Source organism: Castanea sativa, chromosome 9, assembly GCF_040712315.1.
Source record: "Castanea sativa cultivar Marrone di Chiusa Pesio chromosome 9, ASM4071231v1".
NCBI lineage: Eukaryota > Viridiplantae > Streptophyta > Magnoliopsida > Fagales > Fagaceae > Castanea > Castanea sativa.
The window spans coordinates 33,668,777-33,692,191 of record NC_134021.1 but is presented as its reverse complement, the minus strand read 5'-3'; the positions used below and the strand labels follow the sequence as shown (position 1 = coordinate 33,692,191).

The 23,415-nt window shown below is 34.3% G+C and overlaps 1 protein-coding gene and 1 non-coding gene across 2 annotated transcripts; one reads left to right on the top strand and one right to left on the bottom strand.

Annotated features, from left to right (window-relative positions):
* Window positions 1–15,493: 15,493 nt before the first annotated feature.
* On the top strand, window positions 15,494–15,602 carry LOC142611459 (small nucleolar RNA R71). Its single transcript, XR_012840043.1, has one exon. It is a non-coding gene; the product is annotated as a small nucleolar RNA R71 (small nucleolar RNA).
* Window positions 15,603–15,654: 52 nt separating this feature from the next.
* Window positions 15,655–15,981, bottom strand: LOC142609073 (uncharacterized). The gene has a single exon (XM_075780708.1). It carries the CDS (start codon window positions 15,979–15,981, stop codon window positions 15,655–15,657), a length of 327 nt encoding a protein of 108 aa, XP_075636823.1.
* Between the last annotated feature and the right edge of the window lie 7,434 nt (window positions 15,982–23,415).

Genomic DNA, 23,415 nt, shown 5'->3' with positions numbered 1-23,415 from the left:
TTGTAGCCTAAGAATTTACCAGAGCCTACGCCAAAAGAGCATTTAGAGGTGTTAAGGTGTAACCTGTACTTCCTCAGAATCTGAAAAGTATCATCCAAATATTTTACATGCATGGGTATGACCTTGCTCTTCACCACCATGTCATCCACATATACTTCAATAGTCTTTCCCAACTGCGACTCAAACATCCTGGTCATCATCCTTTGATAGGTAGCCCCTACGTTTTTCAAACCAAATGGCATCACCTTGTAATGATAATTCCCCGTAGGAGTAATGAAGGTTGTTTTCTCCTGATCACCTTATGCCAAAGGTATTTGGTGATAGCCTTGGAATGCATCCAAAAAACTCATCCGAGGATGCCCAACTGTAGCATCCACCAACTAATCTATGCAAGGCATTGGAAACGAATCCTTAGGACAAGCCTTATTCAAGTCCGTGAAGTCCACACAAACTCTTTACTTCTCGTTCTTCTTCTTTACCACTACTGTATGCGCCAACCATTCCGAATAAAAAACTTTTTTAATAGCCCCAGCCCTTTTGAGCTTGAGCACTTCTTCCTTGATGGCCTCGGCATGTTCTTTAGAAAAACACTGAGGCGGCTGCCTCCTCGAGACAATGGTAGGATTGACATTCAAATGATGGCAAATGAAGTATGGGTCGACCCTAGGGGCCTCATAGGGAACTTCACCTTGACATGTAAAGTTGAGGAAACAGCACCCAGAGCATGCAGCGACGATGGCCGTGTATGGAGAATAAGCGTCAACCACAATGAAATCCACGTCAACTGTTTCTGAACCTAATTACACAAGCAAGCGAATTTGTCCCTTTGGTATGACGGCCTTCCCCTCAAAACTTATTAATGGCTAATCATAAGCCGTAAGATCTTCGAGCTTTAAATTAAGCCCTTTAAACAAATCAGGGTACATGATGTCAACACCACTACCTTGATCAACCATCACCATCTTCACATCATAGCCCCCAATCCTCAATGTAACCACCAGGGCATCGTCATGCGGTTGGATGGTCCCAACTTTATCTTCATCCGAGAAGCCCAAAATAGGTGGAGTATCCCCTTTAATCCTCTTCGGCATTGAGCCAGACTCCTCGGCAGGAATATGTGACACGGACATCACCCTAGTAGAACAGGAGCCCGTCTTGCCAGGGGCAACAAAAATGACATTAATCATCCCCAAAGGCGGTCGGGATGAGTTGTTCCTTTGGTTATTCGAACCTGAATGGCTTCCTTGTCCATTGGGTTGATACAAATGTTACTTCAATTTTCCTTCACTAACCAATTGCTCTAAATTATTCCAAAGTGTCCGGCAGTTCTCGGTAGTATGACCTACATCCTGATGATATTGGCAAATGAGATTCTAGTTCCGCTTCATAGGATCCCTAGCCATCTTACTGGGCCATTTGAAGTATGGTTCCTTCCGGATGCTCTCTAGCAACTGATGTACCAGTTCTCGAAATACGGTGTTGACTGCTTATGGAGTGGCCGAACCGGACTGCCCCGAGAAATCTCTCATCGGCCTGTTGTTATTGTATCTATCCGTCCTGAAATCCCTCCTCTCTTGAGGGATAACCTTCACCTTCCCTTTACCTTGTTATTGATCTTCCTCAACTCTTTTGTACTCGTCAATACAATCCATGAGCCGACGTACACTCCGTATGGGCTTTTTGGCCAGAGATTTCCTTAAGTCGTGATCAGTTGGGAGGCCCACCTTGAAAGTGTTAATCGCCACCTCATCAAAATCGTCGTCGATTTCATTAAACATCTCCCAATATCTATCAGAATACGTTTTCAAGGTCTTTCCCTCCCTCATGGCCATAGACAACAATGAGTCCAAAAGCCGAGGAATTCTATTGCATGTAATGAATCGAGACGCAAATGCCCTAGTGAGTTCCATGAAAAAGTCAATAGAACCCGCTTTCAGGTTGTTAAACCATCTCATAGCAACAGGTCCCAAGCTAGAGGGGAAAACTTTGCACATTAAGGTTTCGTTCTTAGAGTGTACCGCCATCCTCTGATTGAAATGACTCATATGCTCGATTGGGTCTGTTCTGCCATTATAGATGGTGAACGTGGACTGAGTAAACCGTTGTGGAAGCTTTCCCTTCTCGATCCTGCATGAGAAAGGTGACTTGGAGATCTAGTGCAACGCCCTGTTCATAGCATCATTTCCCAAGCCCCTAGAGGAAGACTTCTTATCCCTACGACCCGGAAGATCGTCTTTCTCGTACGAGAAGGTTTCGCTAGGAGAAGTCCTGGACCTTAGCCTGTAACTACTCCCCTAGGAGCCCTCAAAAGGAGGGTCAAAAAGAGATGGTGTCCGCCTCCGCCTCACACGGCGCAACTTCCTCTTAAGGTGATCAATCTCCTTCTACATGGCCTTAGCATCATCCTCATGGAGGGCTTTTCTTCCATCACGCAAACGACTTCCATCGGGATGCACCGTATGCACACTTCCCTCTCGATCCCTCTCACGTTTGAGACGTTCGAAATGGTCCTCACGCTGGGACCCCTGAGACTCTGCATGATGCGGATCTGAGCCCGCCATAGTGCGCCAATTGTAAGTGCACAATTTGTACCTAGACTCAACCAAGTGATGGATTCAGGCGCAAATAGCCTTATACAATGAAATTTGTAGAGCGTGGGCTTGAAACCTAGGTTTTGTGGATATTGGACGACAGATAGGCGGGCTAGACTACCACTAACTACACAATCAATGGATAAGAATAACAGAAATTCTCCTCGGACATAAGCCGAGGACGACTTGTATTACCTTTCTCTCTTTAAACAAAAGATTACAACTGAAGTTAAAGTGTACAATGTTTTTTTTTTCTCTCTCTTTCTCTCATCCTCCTTCTCCCCATGTCTCTCTTCCTCTCTTATATCAATCTTCTTCTCCCTTTCTCCTTCCACGTGTAGCACAGATCACCCAATTAGATACTTGTCACATCCACCACCTTCTTGATATCTTCAAATAATAGCTGGAAGGCTAAACATTACTGTTCAGAGGTCATTTCCCCATTAATGCGGCCAAGGAGGTAGGTGCAGGGTCTTTAATGCGGTGGTAGCAGCCTTTTCCCTAAATATTTCTCATACGTTCTTCCTCTCTATAACTATGTGAAACACATCTTTACCCACCAAACCTTCCAGAATTCTCTCCCGAAACATCATGACGTGTCATACAATCTTTATTTGACTTGTCCGAGGAAATGCCTCTCCTCAGACAACCTCACCAATCTTTCTAGCACGAATTGGCTTGTGGGCCCCAAAGTCTCTGCTCGGATAGGCTCTCATCACCAAATCAGGCCCAAGGCCCAAATTCGTGTTTTGACCATTTTACCCCCACACTAAATTATTGAAAAAAAAATTGTTTTTATTTTTTGTCTCTAAACTATTAAAAAAAAAACTTTTTACATAGTGTAAGATGAAAAACTAATTTTTTAAAGTTTAGGGACAAAAAACAAACTCTTCTAAGATATTTTTTTCGTCTCTAAACTTTGTATGAATTTAGTTTTTCATTTTTAAATTTTATAAAGTTCATTTTTTCCTAAAACCATTGAAAATTTTATATTTATCCAATTTTTCAATTTTAAAGTTCATTTTACATTTTTAAATTATTGTAAAAGGGCCTGATTGACAAGCCCTCACAATCAATAGAACATTTGATAATGGACCATTTTAAGAAAGTATTGATACTTCTTTATAGGTAATATAAAAACCTACCAAAAAATTCAATTACTTTTTTTTCCCACAAAAAGTTTATAAAAATATTCCATGAATCAATACTCTTAGGACACCCATTAACTTTTTTTATTAAAAAAATTTCTTATTTTATCTTTATTTTTGTTCCTAAACTTTATTGTGCTATGCTTTTTTTCTCTTCTCATTACTCAATTACCTTTTACCTCTCGACATTTTGGCTAATTTAATTTTTTTGTGCATTACACATAATATATGGCATTTTTTATTTTAACCAAAACATTGTTTTAGTCCTTAAACCTTGCTTGAATTTCATTTTGTTCTTAAACTTTAAAAGGTTAGTTTTTTGTCCTTAACATATTATAAATGTTAGATTTATCCAATGTTCAATTTCAAAAGTTTATTTATTATCCTTAAACTATTGTAAGAAGTTTTTTTTTTAGTTTTTTTTTCATCCTTAAACTATTGAAAAGGTCTCTTAAAAAGTGTTAAAGTCGAAAAAAAACTTTTAAAATTTACAGATAAAAAATAAATATCACGTAAAAGTTAGGAACAAAAAATATATTTAGCCTTTTATTTTTATCTTTTGACAAATTATAGGTCAGTTCCTCAACTTTGGGTCATGGCTGATTTTAGTGTCTTACAAAAAAATGACATGTGATTACTATGTTAGACACATTATAAACTGAAAGTGACCATTTAAAATTGTTAAGACTAAAATCACTCATGAGCTAAAAATTTAGGAACCGAGATGTATTATAGCCTTATTTTTTTTTTTTTTTTATAATTATCATAATTGAATTGAGCATTTGAACCATCAACAGTATATATATATATATATATATATATATATACATACTTTTCTTACTATTAAGGGAGTGATGATGTTTTTTTTTCCAATATAATTTTTTGTTGATTCAACCATGTTAGACCATTGGAATAATAATTAATTTATTTTGAAAAATATCTATAAATAAATTAAAAATACATAAAAATGTAGAAAAAATATGTTTAAAAATGATATGGTATTCAATTTAAACATAGATATGAAATTCTAATTAAGATTGGAAATTAATAGAATATTATTGTTTAGAAATTTTATTCACAAATAGAATTTAATATTTTTAATATATAAAAATAATTAAAATTATGATATTTGAATTGATATTTTGACTACTTATTTTGAGTTTAAAAGCAAAAAACTTAAAAGTGCAAAATAGAAAAGAAAGTATGATCATCTGGTCAAAATAATTTTCATTAAAAAAATTAAACGATTTGATTAAAACAATGTGTAAACAAACCATCAATTTCCATGTTTACTCTTTTTTCTTTTTTACAAATTTGGTATGTCTTTCGTATTGAACCAAACTTTTGTATGATCTACTGGTCTTATGGTTTTGGTGATTGATTTTTGCCGGTGGTCAAGGATTAGATAAGTAAAGTGTTTTTCTAAATAAAAAAGAAGATGAGTTTTTGTTAGATTTTAAAGATTTAGAATTAAATGTTTAGAATTATAATTTGTGTGTGTTGGCAAACCGAGAACAAAACATTTCTAGTCTATGTGTTAGGCATTGCTCAAAAGTGTACGTTTCAAGTTCAACTGACTGCAGAAAAGAGGAATCAAAATCTACCAAGCTCAATCAATCGATCAAATATTAGGCCCCGATCAATTGAAAATTGCAAAAATCAGATTCTGCAGAATTTTCAAATCAGGCTGAAGCCCACAAAAACGTTTAGGGTTTCAATCTAACTTGTCCACATATAAAAGGGAAACTCTAGCTACATTTTGTAGACTTTTGGAAGACTTGTGTGTTACTCTTTGTGAAATCTGAGAGGTTTTGTACCTTCTAACTACACAAGCATTTACCGGAGCAAGATCTACAATCAAGCGTTGGTAGAACTTAGTTTCTGCTACAAAGATCAACAACTGAAGGTGGTCTAAAACCTTTGAGTGAGATCTCAAATAGGAATGACAATGAGCCGGGTTCGGCCAGGTTTTTTCATACCCGGACCCGACCCACGGGCCCGAACCTGGTCCGTTTGTTAAACGGATTTTTTTCCCAAGGCCCAGACCCGCGGGCCCCGTTTAGGCCAACCAGATTTGGGCCCAATCCGCGGCCCAACCAAAAAATAATAATAATAATTGAAGCCCAAATTCATTTTTGCCTATATTCAAGCCCTATAACGTGTAGATTCAAGCCCATATAACATGGCACAAATGCCAAATTAGTCCAAATCATAGGCTATTAATCATAAATCAATAAATTACCAGTTAATTATAAATCTATAAATCACATAGCTAAGATAACCATTTAATCATAAATCAATAAATCCGAGCTAAAACCACCTGCTAAACATAAAAATAAAATAAATCCAACAAGTCCAAGAAATAAGTAACACAAGTCCAAGAAATTAAAAAGCTACAAAATAAATCCCACCAGTTTAGAATAATTACAAACCAACAAATTAATCGAACAAGTTTAAGAAATTAAAAAGGCTACTAAATCAATACAAAAAGTCTAATCCTCCATAGCTGTGACACAACTCCTATCCTCCTCTTTAGGCTCCTCATCTTCAAGAATTGATTGAAGTGTACAATCTCCGAGCATAGTTGAAGAACCTAAAATAATGAATTAAAAAATGGAATAAACTTCTTCAAATTATAACTAGCAAATATAAAAATACGATTTTGATTTCATTTTATAGAATGTTTTGATAAAATCAACAATGAATCAAAATCATTGATTTCACTCCATAACCAATTCTAAGCACACATCATTGCCTCTATAGTCTTGGGATGAAGCCTACTACGGTGTGGACTTAACAATCTCCCACTAGTGCTTAAGGCAGATTCTGAAGCAACAGTTGTGACAGAAATGACTAAAATATCTCTTGCAATCCTTTGTAAAGTAGGATACTTGAGACCATTACTTTTCCACCATGCCAAAATATCAAAGTCTTTACTCCTCTTCAACACTCCCTCATTAATGAAATGATCAAATTCCATCCTAGCACTTCCAAGTTTCTTTGAACTACTTGAACTATTATTCGCAAACAAAAGATGGCATTGCCCACTCAACCTACATTTTATTTGTGTCTCATAATTTGAAGTACTTGCAGGCATATGAAAACTTCCTTCATTATCTACAGGGGACTCATCTACTTCTTCATACTCATCAAGCAAATCATAACAAAGATTCTTAATTTTTTGAATCTCCACATTAGAATTATCACCATAAATGTTAGGATAATAAAACTCTAATAGCTTCATTTTATATCTTGGATCCAAGATAGCAGCAACAGCCATAGTAACATTAATATTAGCCAAATAAGAATTAAATTTAGCAAGCCTGCTGTTTGTCATCCTCCTTATCATCTCATTTGAAGACAAACTCCATTCATTTCATGCTATTTTCAACTTACAAACCAAAATAAAATACATATTAGTTTTAGGGTACTTGCGACCAAAGAAAAACTCAGTCACACTATAAAACAAATCCAACCTCCCACAAATATCTTTGGCTAACTCCCAATCATGGTCATGTGACAAAAAAGTATAAGATGCTTCACATTTAGCCAAATGAGAGAAAACATTTTTATAAATCAATGCAATAAAAAGCATTAAGTAAGTTGAATGCCAACGTGTCTTACAATCTAAAACCAACTCTTTAGTACATTGAACACGCAATTAACATGCATTTTCATCAAATTTCTGCCTCCTTTTTGGTGATCCAGTCCAATAAATCACACTATCATTAATCATTTCAATACCATCACCAATAAAAGACAATACATCTTTAACAATCAAATTCAAACTATGTGCAACACACCTCATATGCAACATAGACCCACCCAACATAAGAGAACTAGTATCAAACTTATCAAAAAAAAAAGAAAAAAAGAACTGGTATCAAACTTGTTCAAGAGAATTCTTATCATGGCATCATTAGTACTACAATTATCAACCGTTATTGTAGACAACTTCCTATCAATGTTCCACTCTAAAAAACAATCAGCAAGGACTTCAGCAAGGACATCTTTTGTGTGTGGAGAAGGAACATAAACAAACCTAGAAAAATAATATGAATAATTATAACATAATTCAATAAACTTTTTTTTTAACATAAAGTCTAAACATTCAATTTAACATAACTCAATAAACATTCTAAACATAAACTCTTAAACATTCAATTTAACACAACTCAATAAACACTCTAAACATAAAGTCTTTAACATTCAATTTAACATAACTCAATAAATGCTCTAAACATAAAGTCTTTAACATTCAATTTAACCCAATACCATAAACTCAATTCATATGGTTTAATAGATGTAACATTTATAGATCAAAAAATTACCTTAAAACCCGGCTTTGCAATGTCCAAGTTTGATTAATAAAGTGAGAGGTAATGACCATAAACCCTCTTTTTTTGTTACTCGAAGTCCACATATCAGTTGTAGTTGCCATCCTACTTCCATTCTTGTCCGTCATCTTTAAAGCTTTCTCCCTCTCATTATCATAAATTTTAAGAATGTCACTCTTCAAAGTGTTTCTTGAAACAAGTTTAAACAAAGGTTGAAAAGAACCCACAAATTCTCTAAACCCAATGTGGTCAATCATTGAAAGTGGGTATTCATGTAGGATGACCATTGAAAGTGGGTAAGCATTTAAACTCATCGTTCCATCCACCTTATTTTGTTGTCTAATTAACACTTGTTGTCGCATATCCCTTATATCTTTAAACTTCAACCGTGGACATCTTGCTAAAAGCTTACGCAAATGGGTTGTACCTTGGCTAGAATCATCCAAGTTAAACTTGCTACAATGATGGCATAGGGCTTTAAATTTCCCCAACTTTCTTTCTTGTAAAATGCTCCCAAACATCTGAGGTAATCTTTCTTTTTCTACTTGTATCCCCATCCTCATTTGTACCCTCTTGCTCTCCCCCTTCCTCTGTCACTTGACTCCCTTCTTTTTCCTCTACCTCCAAGTCCTCTCCAACTAAGTCCACCATAAGGGATTTCAGACTCCCAATTGGTTCAAAATTTTGGGAGTTAGAAATTCTATCAATAAAAACAAAATATTTACAAATTCATTATTTATTATTACACATATTGATTAATGGGCATAAATTCATAATTACACCGATTCACAAATATAGCTCAATACTATTAATCCAATCATAACTAAACATGATTAACTACAAATTCAAACACTTACTCATTGTTTAATGGGCATAAAGGTGATGGTGATCCTCAGGGTGAGCTGCCAAAAGGCGACAATGGCGAGGGTGATCGTGAAAATAGTGAAGGAGACAGCATTGCTGGCAAGGGATAACGTCCGTTCTCAAGGGAGAGCCACTTGGCGAGGGAGAACTAGATTTTTTTTAGTCTCCCATCTCTGTTTTTAGACACTGCATTCAAAACAAATACAAAAAAAAAATTATAATAAAATAAAATAAAATAAATAAATAAATTAGGAATGTAAAATTTAATGAGAATTTAGGGCATCAAAACTATTATAGACCTTTAGAGGACAAATAGCAATTCCTCAGATTTTAGGGGAATAGTTATTACTAAGGAATCATTCTTTATAATTAAAGTGAAACCAAAAAATCGATTAGATATTTTCTAGGAATATTCATTCCATTCCTAGGAATGCAAAAGGTGAACCATGATTTACCATGGAGTAGTTCCAAGTCTGGGTTTTTTTTTTTTTTTTTTTAATGAAACTAAATGGGTAAAAGTGAATCAAATTCATTGAAAATCCTGTTAAGATTTATGGTTTCAGCACCAAAAACAAGATTCTTGTATAATCATTTGGCACTATCTATTTTACTTAAGAATGAAGCAGCAAAAGTTGTAAGATTTTTTTATAGTTTATAAAAGTTGTAAGACTTCCAATTTCTTTCCCTTAACTTTCTCAACTACTCAACCATTAGCTACTAAAAATCCATTATTTATTTTATTTATAGCTATTGTATGTTGTGAGTTGTGTGATGTTGTGAAATTTTAAAATACTCGCAAGTGTACGAACCGTACCAAAGTATAGTTTGACAAGAACGAGGTCGAATCCACAGGGACTTGAATGAATGTAGGAAAATTAATCAAATCTTAACCAAATTAATCACAATCTAGTTAAATAAAAATTGGTTGTTTTGAAATTAAATAAACTGAGCAAATAGTTAAACTAAGCAAAAAATATAAAGCAATAAAAAGATGTAAACAATCAAGGGAAAGGAATTAAGGTTTTGGAATCCGCCTTGTAAGTCATATCAGCATATATTTATGATCATTAATTTTCCCAACTCACTACATGATAATCTAGAAATCAATCTTGCTATCATGGAAAATATTCTCATTAAAATCCTTATTTTAAAAATCAAAGGCATGTTCTTCTTCGCTTCTTAAGTATAAAATCAAATTATCAATTGTATCTGTAGCCAAACAAATCACAAGATATATCCAATTCTAAAAATCAAATCCTAAATTGTATCCATTGACTAACAAATCACAAGCGATATCCAATTTTATAATCAAGAATCAATAAACCAAGCATTCAATTAATTAAGACAAATCCTAAATCATGAGAAAAACATGATTGAACTCATATTTAGAATCTCATCTTAGTCAATTGATATGAAGCAAGAACAATTTAAATCATTAAATAAAAATTATTTTGGGAAAAATCAAATCACATAAATATTACTAATAATCCTTAACAAGGTTTCATCCTCAACCCTAATTATAAATTTAGCTACTCATAGTAATTAAAATAAAACACAAGAATAAAATACTAAACATTAAACTAGACAAATAAAATAAAATTAACTACCATGGAAGAAAACCAAAGAAGTAGCCGCACTCTCTATGGTCAGCCCCCAGCCCTAGCACTGGCCCCCTTGAATTTTGCCCTAAAGAGCCTTTAAATAGGTCAAGGAATCCTATTACAAGTTGAATTCCCGTTTGGGAAAAATTTTAGATTTTTAGGCTTCACTTAACCGACAATTTTGGCCCATTTAACGTCAAAATTCGAACTTTTGGTAAACTACAAAGTTGTAGCTCTTTAAGTTAAATTTCCAACCTAACTTGAATCATCTCAATTGGACATCTAAGCCAAAAGTTATGCAAAAAATACTAACTAATGTGCAGGCTGGAATTCTAATCCGAATTGAACTTGGATTTGATGCAAATTTCCTTTGATTCCCTGCTCCAATTGGACTTAAATTTAATTGGGTTGGTCTTCTTTAACTTCATCATGGCCCTTGTAAAAGTAAAGTCCATTAGTTTTCTTCTTTGCACAAATCTACTTATTTAATTTCATTTTCCTACAAAAGATAAATTCACGCAATAAGATTCAATTAAGCACAAAATTGATTATTCACCATTATTCTAAAACCAAATATAAAATGCATGAAATACCTCAAAATAAGTATGATAATGCTTTCTAACAATGATATAAATATGCAAAATTAAGCTATTATTAATGCACATTAAATACCCCCAAACCTACATTTTGCTAGTCCTCGAGCAAAACAGATAAAGAGTAAAACAAAACAAAGAAATAAAAAACAAAGAAAAAGAAAATCCTAACTAATCCACTTTCGCTGGAAATTTCAATTGCATTTAGCGTATACAACAACCCTTTAAACCCCTAGCTTACACTAGTGGACGAATTGTAGTCTCATGAGGGTTTGCAGGGAATATACCCACAAAATTCTGAGAATGAATACTAAAATAAACAAAACAAAGAAAATCAAACTTTTTTTTTTTTTCAATTGCCTTTTGCAAAGAGGATTAGTTTAAGTTCAAAAACACTACAAATGCTAAAGAAATTTCTCATGCCATCAAAACTCAATGTGAGTGAAAAGTGATAGCCAACCCAAACATACTCTTAGTTATAGAATAAATTTGACTCGAATCTCTATTTGAAAGTATGGTTCAACTCAAATCTTTCCGGTGTTATCCCTCAACAAATGAAATCACTTTGAAATGGGGTGTAACACTCTCAAAAACATATGTGAGCGGAATAATGTAAGCAAAATCAAATACCTCACATATAAATCACATGAAAAACGCTTAATCAAGAAAAAACAAGTAATCTCATGAAAGGATGCCAAAAAGAATTTATACCACACCTTTTTCCCCTCAGTCATATCAATATTTGAACTACACAATCTTCAAGATCAAATAAGGACTTTATTAGGACGTAATGTAGGGAAGAAGCAAAGGGAATGAAATAAAAATGGGTGAAGGTAAATATAAGAAGTGTTTTCAAGATCAGTTGAAATCTCGATACTTTTTGAAATTTCCATTCAACACTTTTTTTTTTTTTAACTCTTCTTCTTCAAAGCAATACTCCTTCCTTCCATTTTACTTCTCAAAATTTGATGAGAACCCTTTTTATTTTTTTCTTTTTGACACTTTTCCCCCTTTTTTTTTGAATTTTTTTTTCTTTGACGTCTTTTTTTGACTTCTTTTTTCTTCCTTCTTTGAATTCTCACACAAACCACCATATTGAAACAAACTGATCAAATTCTATCTTGAAATACTATGGATAAGGGCTTTAAGAAATAAAGTCTAATTAAAAGGCTCAACGGGGTGACTAGCGATAATGTATCAAGAAAGAAAAAGAAAAACACATATATGGCTCAAAGTACATAAAAATAGTCTAATCTCATCTCTCAAAGACTAGTATAGTTCATTCAATATCAATGACTTCAAAAGATTCAAGTGTGACATAAAATTAGATTTTTTTTTCTTGGCCAAAAGAAAGAACAATGAGACTACAACAAGGGAAACATGTTATGCACTTTCAAATGAACTTTAAGATAAGAAACAATAAATAGCCCTCAAAAAATAATGATTGGCTCAAAACTCACAAGGGTTACAGTCTCCACATTGTTATCATCAAGATTTTATAATCATTTTTATCCTTCAACAACAAGTTGTGTCTGAGTGGCTATGTACATGTGCGATGAATTGAGCATGAAAGTACTAAAATTCTTTAAGCAGGAGTAGTATAACAAACTCAAAACATAGACTTCAAGCTAGGCAAAAGTTTTTTTTTTTTTTTTTTACACAACTAAACAAAACAAAACAAAAAGATAGAAATCTATATACATCCCCCCCAAACCTAAACCAAACATTGTCCTCAATGTTAAAAATGATACTCTCAAATATATGTCTTGAATGAAAAGAGAGTAAAAAAATTAATATGCAACATGAGAACCAAGTAGAAACAAGTAAGGTAAGGAGAAGGAGGAGACGTACCTTGATCAAACTGATTGTTATAAATTTTAATTTCTGTCAAAAATCAGCTAGAACAAAAGTGAATAAAACTAAACAAGAAAATAAACAAAAATATTAATCTAAAAATAGAAAATGAACAAGAAAAAGAAAAAAAAAAATTGCAAACCTGATAAACACAACTGGGAATAATCCTGATAAACAGGATCATCCAAGAGGACTTCTTCAACTTCTGGAGGCTCAAGTTCTAAAAATGGTTTCAAACGTTGGCCATTAACTTTAAACATATCACCATTTTTAGGATTCTCAATCTCAATAGCACCATGGAGATAAACAGTGTGAACTATGAATGGACCAGTCCATCGAGATCGTAACTTGCCTGGATCAAAAACATGTTGGGAAGCTTTTGTAGTGTCTTCCAAGTGAATTCTTTGCATAACCACAGAGGAACTAATACCCTTAATATTAGCAATTTTCCAACCTATAGCTTCCTTGTGTTCTTGAAGTATACTTATCAATTGGTGTTCCCATAAGTCATCCAACTTTGGTGGTTCTACAGTAGATGGGAGTGGAGATGAAGAAAGTGGAAAAGGGACCACTTTTGGCTGCCAGCTATCAGTACTTAAGAGAGGAACAGAATCCAACAATGCATTGACTTCCTCAATTGATTTTTCAATATCCAAATTGCAATAAAAAAGGGTTAAGCAATCCTTTAGGGGATCCTCACAACTTGATTGTATGAGAGTATCATGGACTAGGTTCCCAATCATGTTAACCTCACATATATTCTCATTATCTAGTACTTGCTTACTTATGTCAAAGATATTAAGCTCAACAGTCATATTTCCAAAAGAAATCTTCATCACACCACTTCGACAATTGATCAAAGCATTGGATGTGGCTAAGAAAGGGCGACCCAAAATGACATGGATTTGTGTATTGGCATTTAGAGCAGGCTTAGTGTCTAACACAACAAAATCAACAAGAAAATAGAATGCATCCACCTTAATCAGCACATCCTCAACAATACCTCTAGGGATTTTCACAGACCTATCAGCTAATTGAAGTGTCATGGTTGTTGGTTTTAACTCCCCCAAACCTAGCTGTAAATAAACTGAATATGGCATTAAGTTCACACTTGCCCCCAAATCTAGCAAAGCTCGCTCAATGAGGCGATCCCCAATCTTGCATGAAATTGTAGGAGATCCTGGGTCCTTACATTTCACTGGATATTTATTCTGAATAATTGAACTGACTTGCTCTGTCAAAAATGCCTTTTTAGGGACATTTGTCTTTCTATTCATTGTCACAAGATCTTTTAGAAACTTGGCATAAGCAGGAACTTGCTGAATTGCATCAAGAAATGGAATGTTTATTTGCACTTGCTTAAAAACCTCTAAAATGTCTCCAAATTGTGCACTTTTCTGAGGACTGATTAATCTTTGAGGAAATGGAGCTTTAGGAACAAACCTCTTATCAAGGGGGGAACTAAGATCCTGAATTGGAATGGAGAGTGGATTGTCCTTCTTTTCTCCATGATCATCATGTGAATTATGAGTACCTTTTTCCTTTAACACAATATTTTCATCATCCTCTACTTCTGGTATTTTCACTTGATTATCAACTTGCTTACCAGACCTAAGGGTAGTAATAGACTGAACATGTTCTTGTCCATGAGTAGAACTAGAAGAACCATTGATGGCATACTGTCTTTTTGGGTTAGGTATAGGTTGACTAGGAAACTTTCCTTTTTCCCTCTCTCCAACTTGGGTTGCTAACTAGCCAACTTGATTTTCCAACTTTGAAATAGCTTGAGTATTCAAATGGGTGGAACTTTTCATCTCTTGAATGGCTTGACTAGTTGACTGCATGAACGTTTTGAGAGACTCCTCCAAGGATGATTGTTGTCTTGGTGGTGCTACAAACTGAGGTGATGATTGAGGAATGGGAGGATATGCTTGAGTAGGTGGACGAAATAGACTTTGTTGATGCACTTGTTGTCCACCTACATTTGTGGGAGGCTGATTTTGCCTCCATGAGAAATTAGGATGGTTCCTCCAATTTGGATTGTATGTCTTTGAAAATGGACTAGCAAATGATTTTCCATAATTATTTAGTGCATTTGCTTGCTCAGTATAAAAATCAGGGTACCCAGCTGTGGAAGGACACATTTGTGTTGTATGCATAGGACTTGCACAAATAGAACATGTTTCACTTTGAACTTGATTGACAGAATTCATCCCTCTACCTAAAGCTAAAGCCTCAACCTTACGAGTGAGATTGTCCAACCTAGCTTTTATGTCTAAATCTTCACTGACTTCATACAATCCTCCTTTCTTAATTGCAGGGGCAGATCTCTCTTTACGGTTGGAAAAATCCCATTGCTGTGAACTTTCAGAAAAATTCTCAAGAAATTTGTATGCCTCATCATCTACAAGACTCAAAAATCCACCACCATTCATGGACTCAATCATGTTACGATTTGCTTGAGTCAAACCATTATAAAAATATTGTACTAGTCTCCATGTTTCAAAACCATGATGGGGACACTTTAAGATCAAGTCCTTAAATCTCTCCCAACTCTCATAAAATTTCTCTTGTTCATCCTGATAAAAATCTGCAATTTCTCTCCTCAAAGTATTGGTCTTGGCCATTGGGAAAAATTTAAAGAGGAATTTTGTGACCAATAGTTCTCATGAAGTGATAGATCCAGGTGACAAAGAATTAAGCCATGCTTTTGCCTTATCCTTCAAGGAAAAAGGGAATAAACGCAAGCGAACAGAGTCATCAGTGAAATTCTGGAACTTACAAGTAGCACAAATCTCAAGAAAATCCTTCACATGCATATAAGGATCTTCTCTATCCAATCCATGAAAAGTAGGAAGAAGATGGATTATCTGTGGCTTTAACTCAAAATGTGCAGTAGTGGTTACAGGCAATACTATGCAAGATGGAGGGTTGGTGGTTATGGGTAAGAACAACTCCCAAAGAGTTTTTGAATCATCTCCTGTTTCTCCCATTGTGGATGAATAATCAAAACTAACAAGACGATTATCTTTATCACGTATCCAAGTTCTCATACACCATGCACAAAGAAATAGTTTTTTTTTAAATAAAATAAAATTTAACTACAACTAGTAGAAGAAAAGATTCAATTAAGACTTAATTTATTTTCCTAACCAAGTCCCTGGCAACGGTGCCAAAAAACTTGTTGTGAAATTTTAAAATATTCGCAAGTGTACGAACCGTACCGAAGTATAGTTTGACAAGAACGAGGTCAAACCCACAGGGACTTGAATGAAAGTAGGAAAATTAATCAAATCTTAACCAAATTAATCCTAATCTAGTTAAATAAAAATTGGTTGTTTTGAAATTAAATAAACTAAGCAAATAGTTAAACTAAGCAAAAGATATAAAGCAATAAAAAGATGTAAACAATCAAGGAAAAGGAATTAAGGTTTTGGAATCCGCCTTGTAAGTCAAATCAGCATATATTTATGATCATTAATTTTTCCCAACTCACTACATGATAATTTAGAAATCAATCTTGCTATCATGGAAAATATTCTCATTAAAATCCTTATTTTAAAAATCAAAAGCATGTTCTTCTTCGCTTCTTAAGTATAAAATCAAATTATTAATTGTATCCGTAGCCAAACAAATCACAAGATATATTCAATTCTAAAAATAAAATCATAAATTGTATCCATTGACTAACAAATCACAAGCGATATCCAATTTTATAATCAAGAATTAATAAACCAAGCATTCAATTAATTAAGACAAATCCTAAATCATGAGAAAAACATGATTGAACTCATATCTAGAATCTCATCTTAGTCAATTGATATGAAGCAAGAACAATTTAAATCATTAAATAAAAACTATTTTGGGAAAAATCAAATCACATAAATATTACTGATAATCCTTAACAAAGTTTCATCCTCAACCCTAATTATAAATTTAGCTACTCATAGTAATTAAAATAAAACACAAGAATAAAATACTAAACATTAAACTAGACAAATAAAATAAAACTAACTGTCATGGAAGAAAACCAAAGAAGTAGCCGCACTCTCTATGTTCAGCCCCCAGCCCTAGCACTGGCCCCCTTGAATTTTTCCCTAAAGAGCCTTTAAATAGGTCAAGGAATCCTATTACAAGTTGAATTCCCGTTTGGGGAAAATTTCAGATTTTTAGGCTTCACTTAACCGACAATTTTGGCCCATTTAACATCAGAATTCGGACTTTTTGTAAACTACAAAGTTGTAGCCCTTTAAGTTAACTTTCCAACTCAACTTGAATCATCTCAATTGGACATCTGAGCCGAAATTTATGCCAAAAATACTAACTAATGTGCAGGCTGGAATCCTAATCCGAATTGAACTTGGATTTGATGCAAATTTCCTTTGATTCCCTGCTCCAATTGGACTTAAATTTAATTGAGTTGGTCTTCTTTAACTTCATGATGGCCCTTGTAAAAGTAAAGTCCATTAGCTTTCTTCTTTGCACAAATCTACTTATTTAATTCCATTCTCCTACAAAAGATAAATTCACGCAATAAGATTTAATTAAGTACAAAATTGATTATTCACCATTATTCCAAAACCAAATATAAAATGCATGAATTACCTCAAAATAAGTATGATAATACTTTCTAACAATGATATAAATATGCAAAATTAAGCTATTATCAATGCACATCATGTGATATTAAACCTGGGTTCCCACTCCCCTATGTGTGTGTGTTCAGTCTGTGTCTTTCTCAACAAAAAAAAAATACATACACTCTCAAAAATCATTATAGCTACTCAACCAAACTCAACAAATACCATAAACCTAATACAAAACAAACAAAATTGAACAGACTGAATGAGCCAAAAACTAACCAATTGCTGCTAATTGAACCTCGAGTCACGATCCGACTCATCGCTGGACACGTCCTAGACAATACCAAATACATTAACATCAAAAAAATAATAGAAGAGAAGTAGAGAACAGAACAGACTGAGACCGACGGCGGTGACACTAACAGAGCAAGGGCAGGGGTTCGACGGAGAATGATTGGAGTGAGTGAGAGTGTGAGAGAAGAATTTGGTGAAGTGAAAGTGTGAAACTGAGTCCGATTGAGAGTGAGTGAGAGTGAGATTAAGAGTGAGTGAGAGTATTAGAGAAGAGTTTGGAGAGATTAAGTCCGTGTGAGATGAGAGGTGGCTGAGTGAGTCTGACGTGTGAGATAAATAGTGAAGAGTGAATGTTAGGGTTTATAGATATTTATATATATAGGGGTATTTTATTAATTTAGGAATAACCGGGTCGGGTCCGGGTTCAGGCAAAGTTTTTATAAAAACTCGGATCCGACCCGAACCCAGTTCGGGTTTTTTTTAAACCCAAACCTGACCCTCTTCTTTATCGGGCCGGGCCAGATACCTGCGGGTTGGGCAGAAATTGCCATCCCTAATCTCAAAGTCACAAGTGTGGGTGCTTGTGTTACAGTAAGTCTAAGAAGAGAAGGAGTCCATGGATTCAGAGCTTGCACGTGATCCTGTCAGTAAGTTACTATTTGAGGTAGCAATAGATTTAGGGTTAAAGTTGATTGTAAAAACTTTAATTCTCTTATAGTGGATTTGTTTTACCTTAAGGATTGCTAGATCAAATCCTCCCCAGGTTTTTACCTGGAAATGGTTCGTTTAATCGGTTTTCTTACGTCATCATATCGTGGTGTTATTTACTTTTCCGCTATTGTGCATGATATGATTTATTCTTGTTTAACCTAGATCTAAATAATTAACCTAAGTAATCACTTGGCAAATATATTAGATTAAACAATCTGGTTTAAGGGGTCTAAACAAACAAATAATTTCTTTTCTTTTCTTTTTTTGAGAAAAAAAAAATGAGTATAGTCTATCTTTGGTTGTAATTTGTAAACCAAATTTTGTTTCCTTTATTAAAAAGGTCCTTTGTATGGAAAAAATATGTCTTATCTCATTGATAATTTTTTTTATTGATACAAAAATGTTTCAATTATAACACTTTTACACGTTTCCTTTCGCAATTATATATATCTTCTATATCTATATATACTAGTGAATGTCTCATGCGTTACATGGTTTTAGTCATGAATTTTCTTTATATGTTTTTTTTGAAAAACAACAACTAAATGAATTATTGTAGGGGTATTGGGCCCAGTAATTTATGAAGGACGGCCCAACGAAGTCTTTTGGGCTAGAAACCCAAATTCGAAAACATCAAAATGATCATGGAGTATTTAAATGTCCCAAAACGTCCAAGGAGTAGATTTGTCCTCGGAATGTTAAGCCGAGGATACACAGTATACGTGGAGGACAATAGAAAGAGCGGTGGAATGTCTAAAGTAAAGCTGCTACCACCGCCCATACATTAAAAGCTCTGTAATTGATACGCTGACTGTATAGATGGAAGGATGGGACCTGAGCATAGAGCTTGGAACTTGGTCCCTAATCCCGGCGGGCTTTAGGGAAGAATGGATGGGACAAGTATCCGAAAATCAGGATTGCAACCATAAAGTGGAAGATGATGAAGAGAAGGAGAGGAGTATAAATAGAAGGGAAGGCATACAAAGAAAAGGAGAGGCTTTTTGAGAAAGAAAAAGTGTAGGATGATCAATATTTGTATCCAAACTTGAGAAATACTATTATAAACTATCCTCGGAAACAGTCCGAGGAGGAATTCTCAGTCTTACTATTTGCAAACGATTCTTTGTTTTGTTCCATTGGGCCCAAAGCCCGTTCTTTTTGTAATTGTCTAAGCCATCCTTGAAATCTAGATTACAAACCCATCCTCTACAAATTCATTGTGAAGAAAGGCCTTTCAAGCCCATTTCTTCCCAGTCGTGGTTTGGGAATTTGAATTGTGTCCTTACAATTATTATTACATAATTTTAGAACTTGTATCTAACTAAATAAATAGTTATTATTATAATAGATTGCAATGAATTCTTTATAAAATGTATAATTTTGTATATTTGTCCTTATATATAATATCTCTAATTAAAATGATCAATTAATAATAAAAAAGTTCTAATTTTTTTTTATAATTCCTTGTATTATTTGTTAATGAAGAGGGGGATTGCATGAATAAGGTTATCCTAAAAGGATTAATTCTAAATTTAAGATTAAAATGTCAATTGTACTTGTACACCTAAAAGAAAATTTACTTTTAAGTTTTATTTTGATACTTAAAACATCATTTTTAGTGTTAATTTTATTCAAATGGTTATACTAAAATTTCATAATTTAATTATTGCATTTGATATTTTTTGAATTAAAGTTATAATTATTACTTTTGTAATTACAAGATTTAATTATTTACTCTCTTAAATTATACTAAGGTTTGAATATAATTTTCTTTAATTATTAGTTTTTTAATTATTGCTAGCCTATATCCTATGCATATGCATAAATACATTTAAAAATAAATATAATTAGATACATATTAATATTCATACACAAGTATAATACTATTGATAGTCATTTTTATATTTTGTCAACTCTTAAAAAAGTCATTTAAGATTAATTGCTAGAACATGGAAATAGTTAATTCTTATTTATTTTATTAAAAGAAAAAATATTTTTGTTACTTTTAAATTTTAAATTTTGATGCAATAAATCTATTTAATGTGTTTTCAAATAAGACATGAACAATCAATTTTTAGAATATCGTATACTTTTTCATTCCTTTTATATTTGAACTAATAAATAAGTTTTTGTGTAAGAAAAATATAGATTAGTTTTTAATAGATTACAAGTAATTTTAAATGAGATCTAAATATAATTGGTCATGAGTAGTTCTTGATGGACTTAAAATAGTTTTAAATAGGATGAAAGTGTTACACATTCAAAATTTTACATAGAAGAAAAATAAATTTTTATTTGAGTCTTTTTATATTTTTTAAGTTTAGATTTATAAATCTACATGTAAAGACACTTTTTTATAAAGTCAAAGATGGAATGACACTTGACTCAAATTCAAGCCATCTTAAAATATAAAGGCACTCAACATCAAATTAGTGGGCAATTAAAAATAGACTTGGCCCAAATAGGAATTAGAATTTAATTAGAATTCTTGATTGAACTTTCTCTTAACTTCCATTTTAATATTATATATATGATATGATTATGGATTTTGTTAATGGATGTTTTAAGGGTATTTATTTAGAAAATACTTTTAGATTTTTTTTTATGGGAAAAGAAAAAACAACTAATTTTTTGATAATTTTTATATTTCCCATAAAAGAGGTATCAAAACTTTTCTAAAATGGTTCATTAATAAATGCCTCAAGGGTATGCGTTAACCTAACCCTATGATTATTGCAGGTAAATTTAAGTACCATCTATTGGGTATCATATATTATATTTTTGTAGGTGCCACGGATGAGCTGATGTAATACAATGAATTTGTAGAGGCGAGAACTTGAATCAAATAACCTACCATAGTTGAGGAAGAAGAAAAAGACAAGGAAAAATGAAGAATACTGGTCCTCAGCCAAGGTTCGAGGACAAATACTTATATTAGATTGATCTCAAGGAAGATTTGTTATATCATCTCTCTCTCCAGGATTCTCCATGACCGCCGTTTCAGGAGGATCTCTTACATTATATAGCCTCCTTCAATTGATCTTGGCCCTCCATTTGTTGATCATGTAGGCTACTACTCAAGTGCTTGTCCCATTAGACACCTTCCCAAATCTTCTGTGAGTTGCAGCAACCAAGAAAGCACTGTTCAGGAGTCTTCTCCACATAAATGCGGCCAGGGGGTTTGGTGGAGTGCATTAACATGTGGTGGTAGCTACCATCCCTTCAGACATTTTAGGGCTAACCCCTTCTCTAAATCTATTCCTCTATAGTGTGACCTCCTCTAGTAGCGTGTCATTAACATGGCCAAGGCTTACCTTCCCGGCCTTGCCGTTCGACGGTATGGTCCCATTGGAACTGTATCAACCTCCTTGGCCTCGGATATGACACGTGACACTATTACCTTATTAAATTTCTGTGTCCCACAATAGCCCCTCAAAACTCCAATTTTTCCCTCTTGTCCGAGGAGAAAAATAGAGTTTTGACCTTGGATGATTGGCCTCACACGTTTCTTTGATTTTCCCGAGTGAGAACGTCACTTCGTATGCCCTGTAACCACTCTTGACGCTTCGAAGTCCGTGACGCCTCATTAAATGCTCCATACAATGCCTTGTTCCCCACGTCCTATAGTTGGATGGAGATCCTACGACTAGTGTTTTTCCTCGAAATTTGGGTGGGGTAACTCCCCCCCAATTCTACCTCTTATATAAGGCGTCTGGGGGACTCATTTCTCCCATTTTCCAAATCTTCAAACTTTTAAGAAGCTCCTAAGGTGACTCCAGTCATTATTTTCGTAAGTTCCCTATCTATCCCAATCTCATTCTTAGGTGATTTTTTCCTCGGCCAGTCTCCTCGGCCTTCTATTTTCTATTTCTTTCTTCAAAAAAGTTCTTTCCCTTAACCTTAGCTCGCTTAGATTGATAGGTTTGCTCACCTAGTAGATACCCCCGCAAGTATGGAGGGGTTTAGAGCCCTATATCATATTCCCTAAGGTGTCTCCTTGTGGTATTGCCCTTTGGGTGGTTGGCACACACTCAAACGGAAGGGGGAGGTCGTTATCCCAATGATCGCCTTCATAGAAGGGGGAATGAGGCTTCCCATGGATAAAGTGACTAAGGACTACTTGATCGCCCATAGGATTTGCTCTCATCAATGCGCGCCCAACTTGTTTAGATTCTTAGGTAATGTAGACGCTCTCAATGAGCAAATGGGGTTGGGCCTCACCTAGCACAACATTGTCTGAATGTACAAGTACCATCTTCTTCCAGACTCTAGCTATTACCCTAAGTCTAGGTCTTCTAAAGTTAGGCTTATTTCGTGTCTCCCCAAATCAAATAAGGGCATGAAAGATGACTTTCTGATTGTCTCGAGTGAATGGCATGACGGTCTTCACTGCACAACCCAAAAGGGAGCACCAAGCTGGGTACCTTAGGTTTAGGTCCTTTAGCACGGGAATCAGTTTTGTAGTTTGCTTCTTTCTTCATTTTTTTACTAGTTTGTTTCCTTCTGACTGATGATTTGTCTTTCTAATTGTGATTTTGCTTCTCAGCTTTTTCGTAGATAAAAGATTAGTGGCCCCTAATCTTAACTTTGTCAACGTGCCAGATCTCAACAAGGTGCTGAAATCTGAGGTGTTTGTAAGCGAGGACAGACAACTGAGAGCTGTCCATCTTATCCTTGATTTCAAGCCCTTGTCGGATTGACGTTTCGGTGCTCGAATTCTTAGCCTGAGAAGGTACAATGTGGGTCGAGTTGCCCTTCCATCGTTCTTCCTGTGAAAAAGTGGTTCCGAGAGAAGAAACAGCTTCCTCGCACCTGTCGCTCGAGGAGGAGATAGACCAA

Coding starts and splice junctions, on each gene's coding strand:
- LOC142609073 (XM_075780708.1), bottom strand. CDS start 15,981: ATGGGAGAAACAGGAGATGATTCAAAAACTCTTTGGGAGTTGTTCTTA.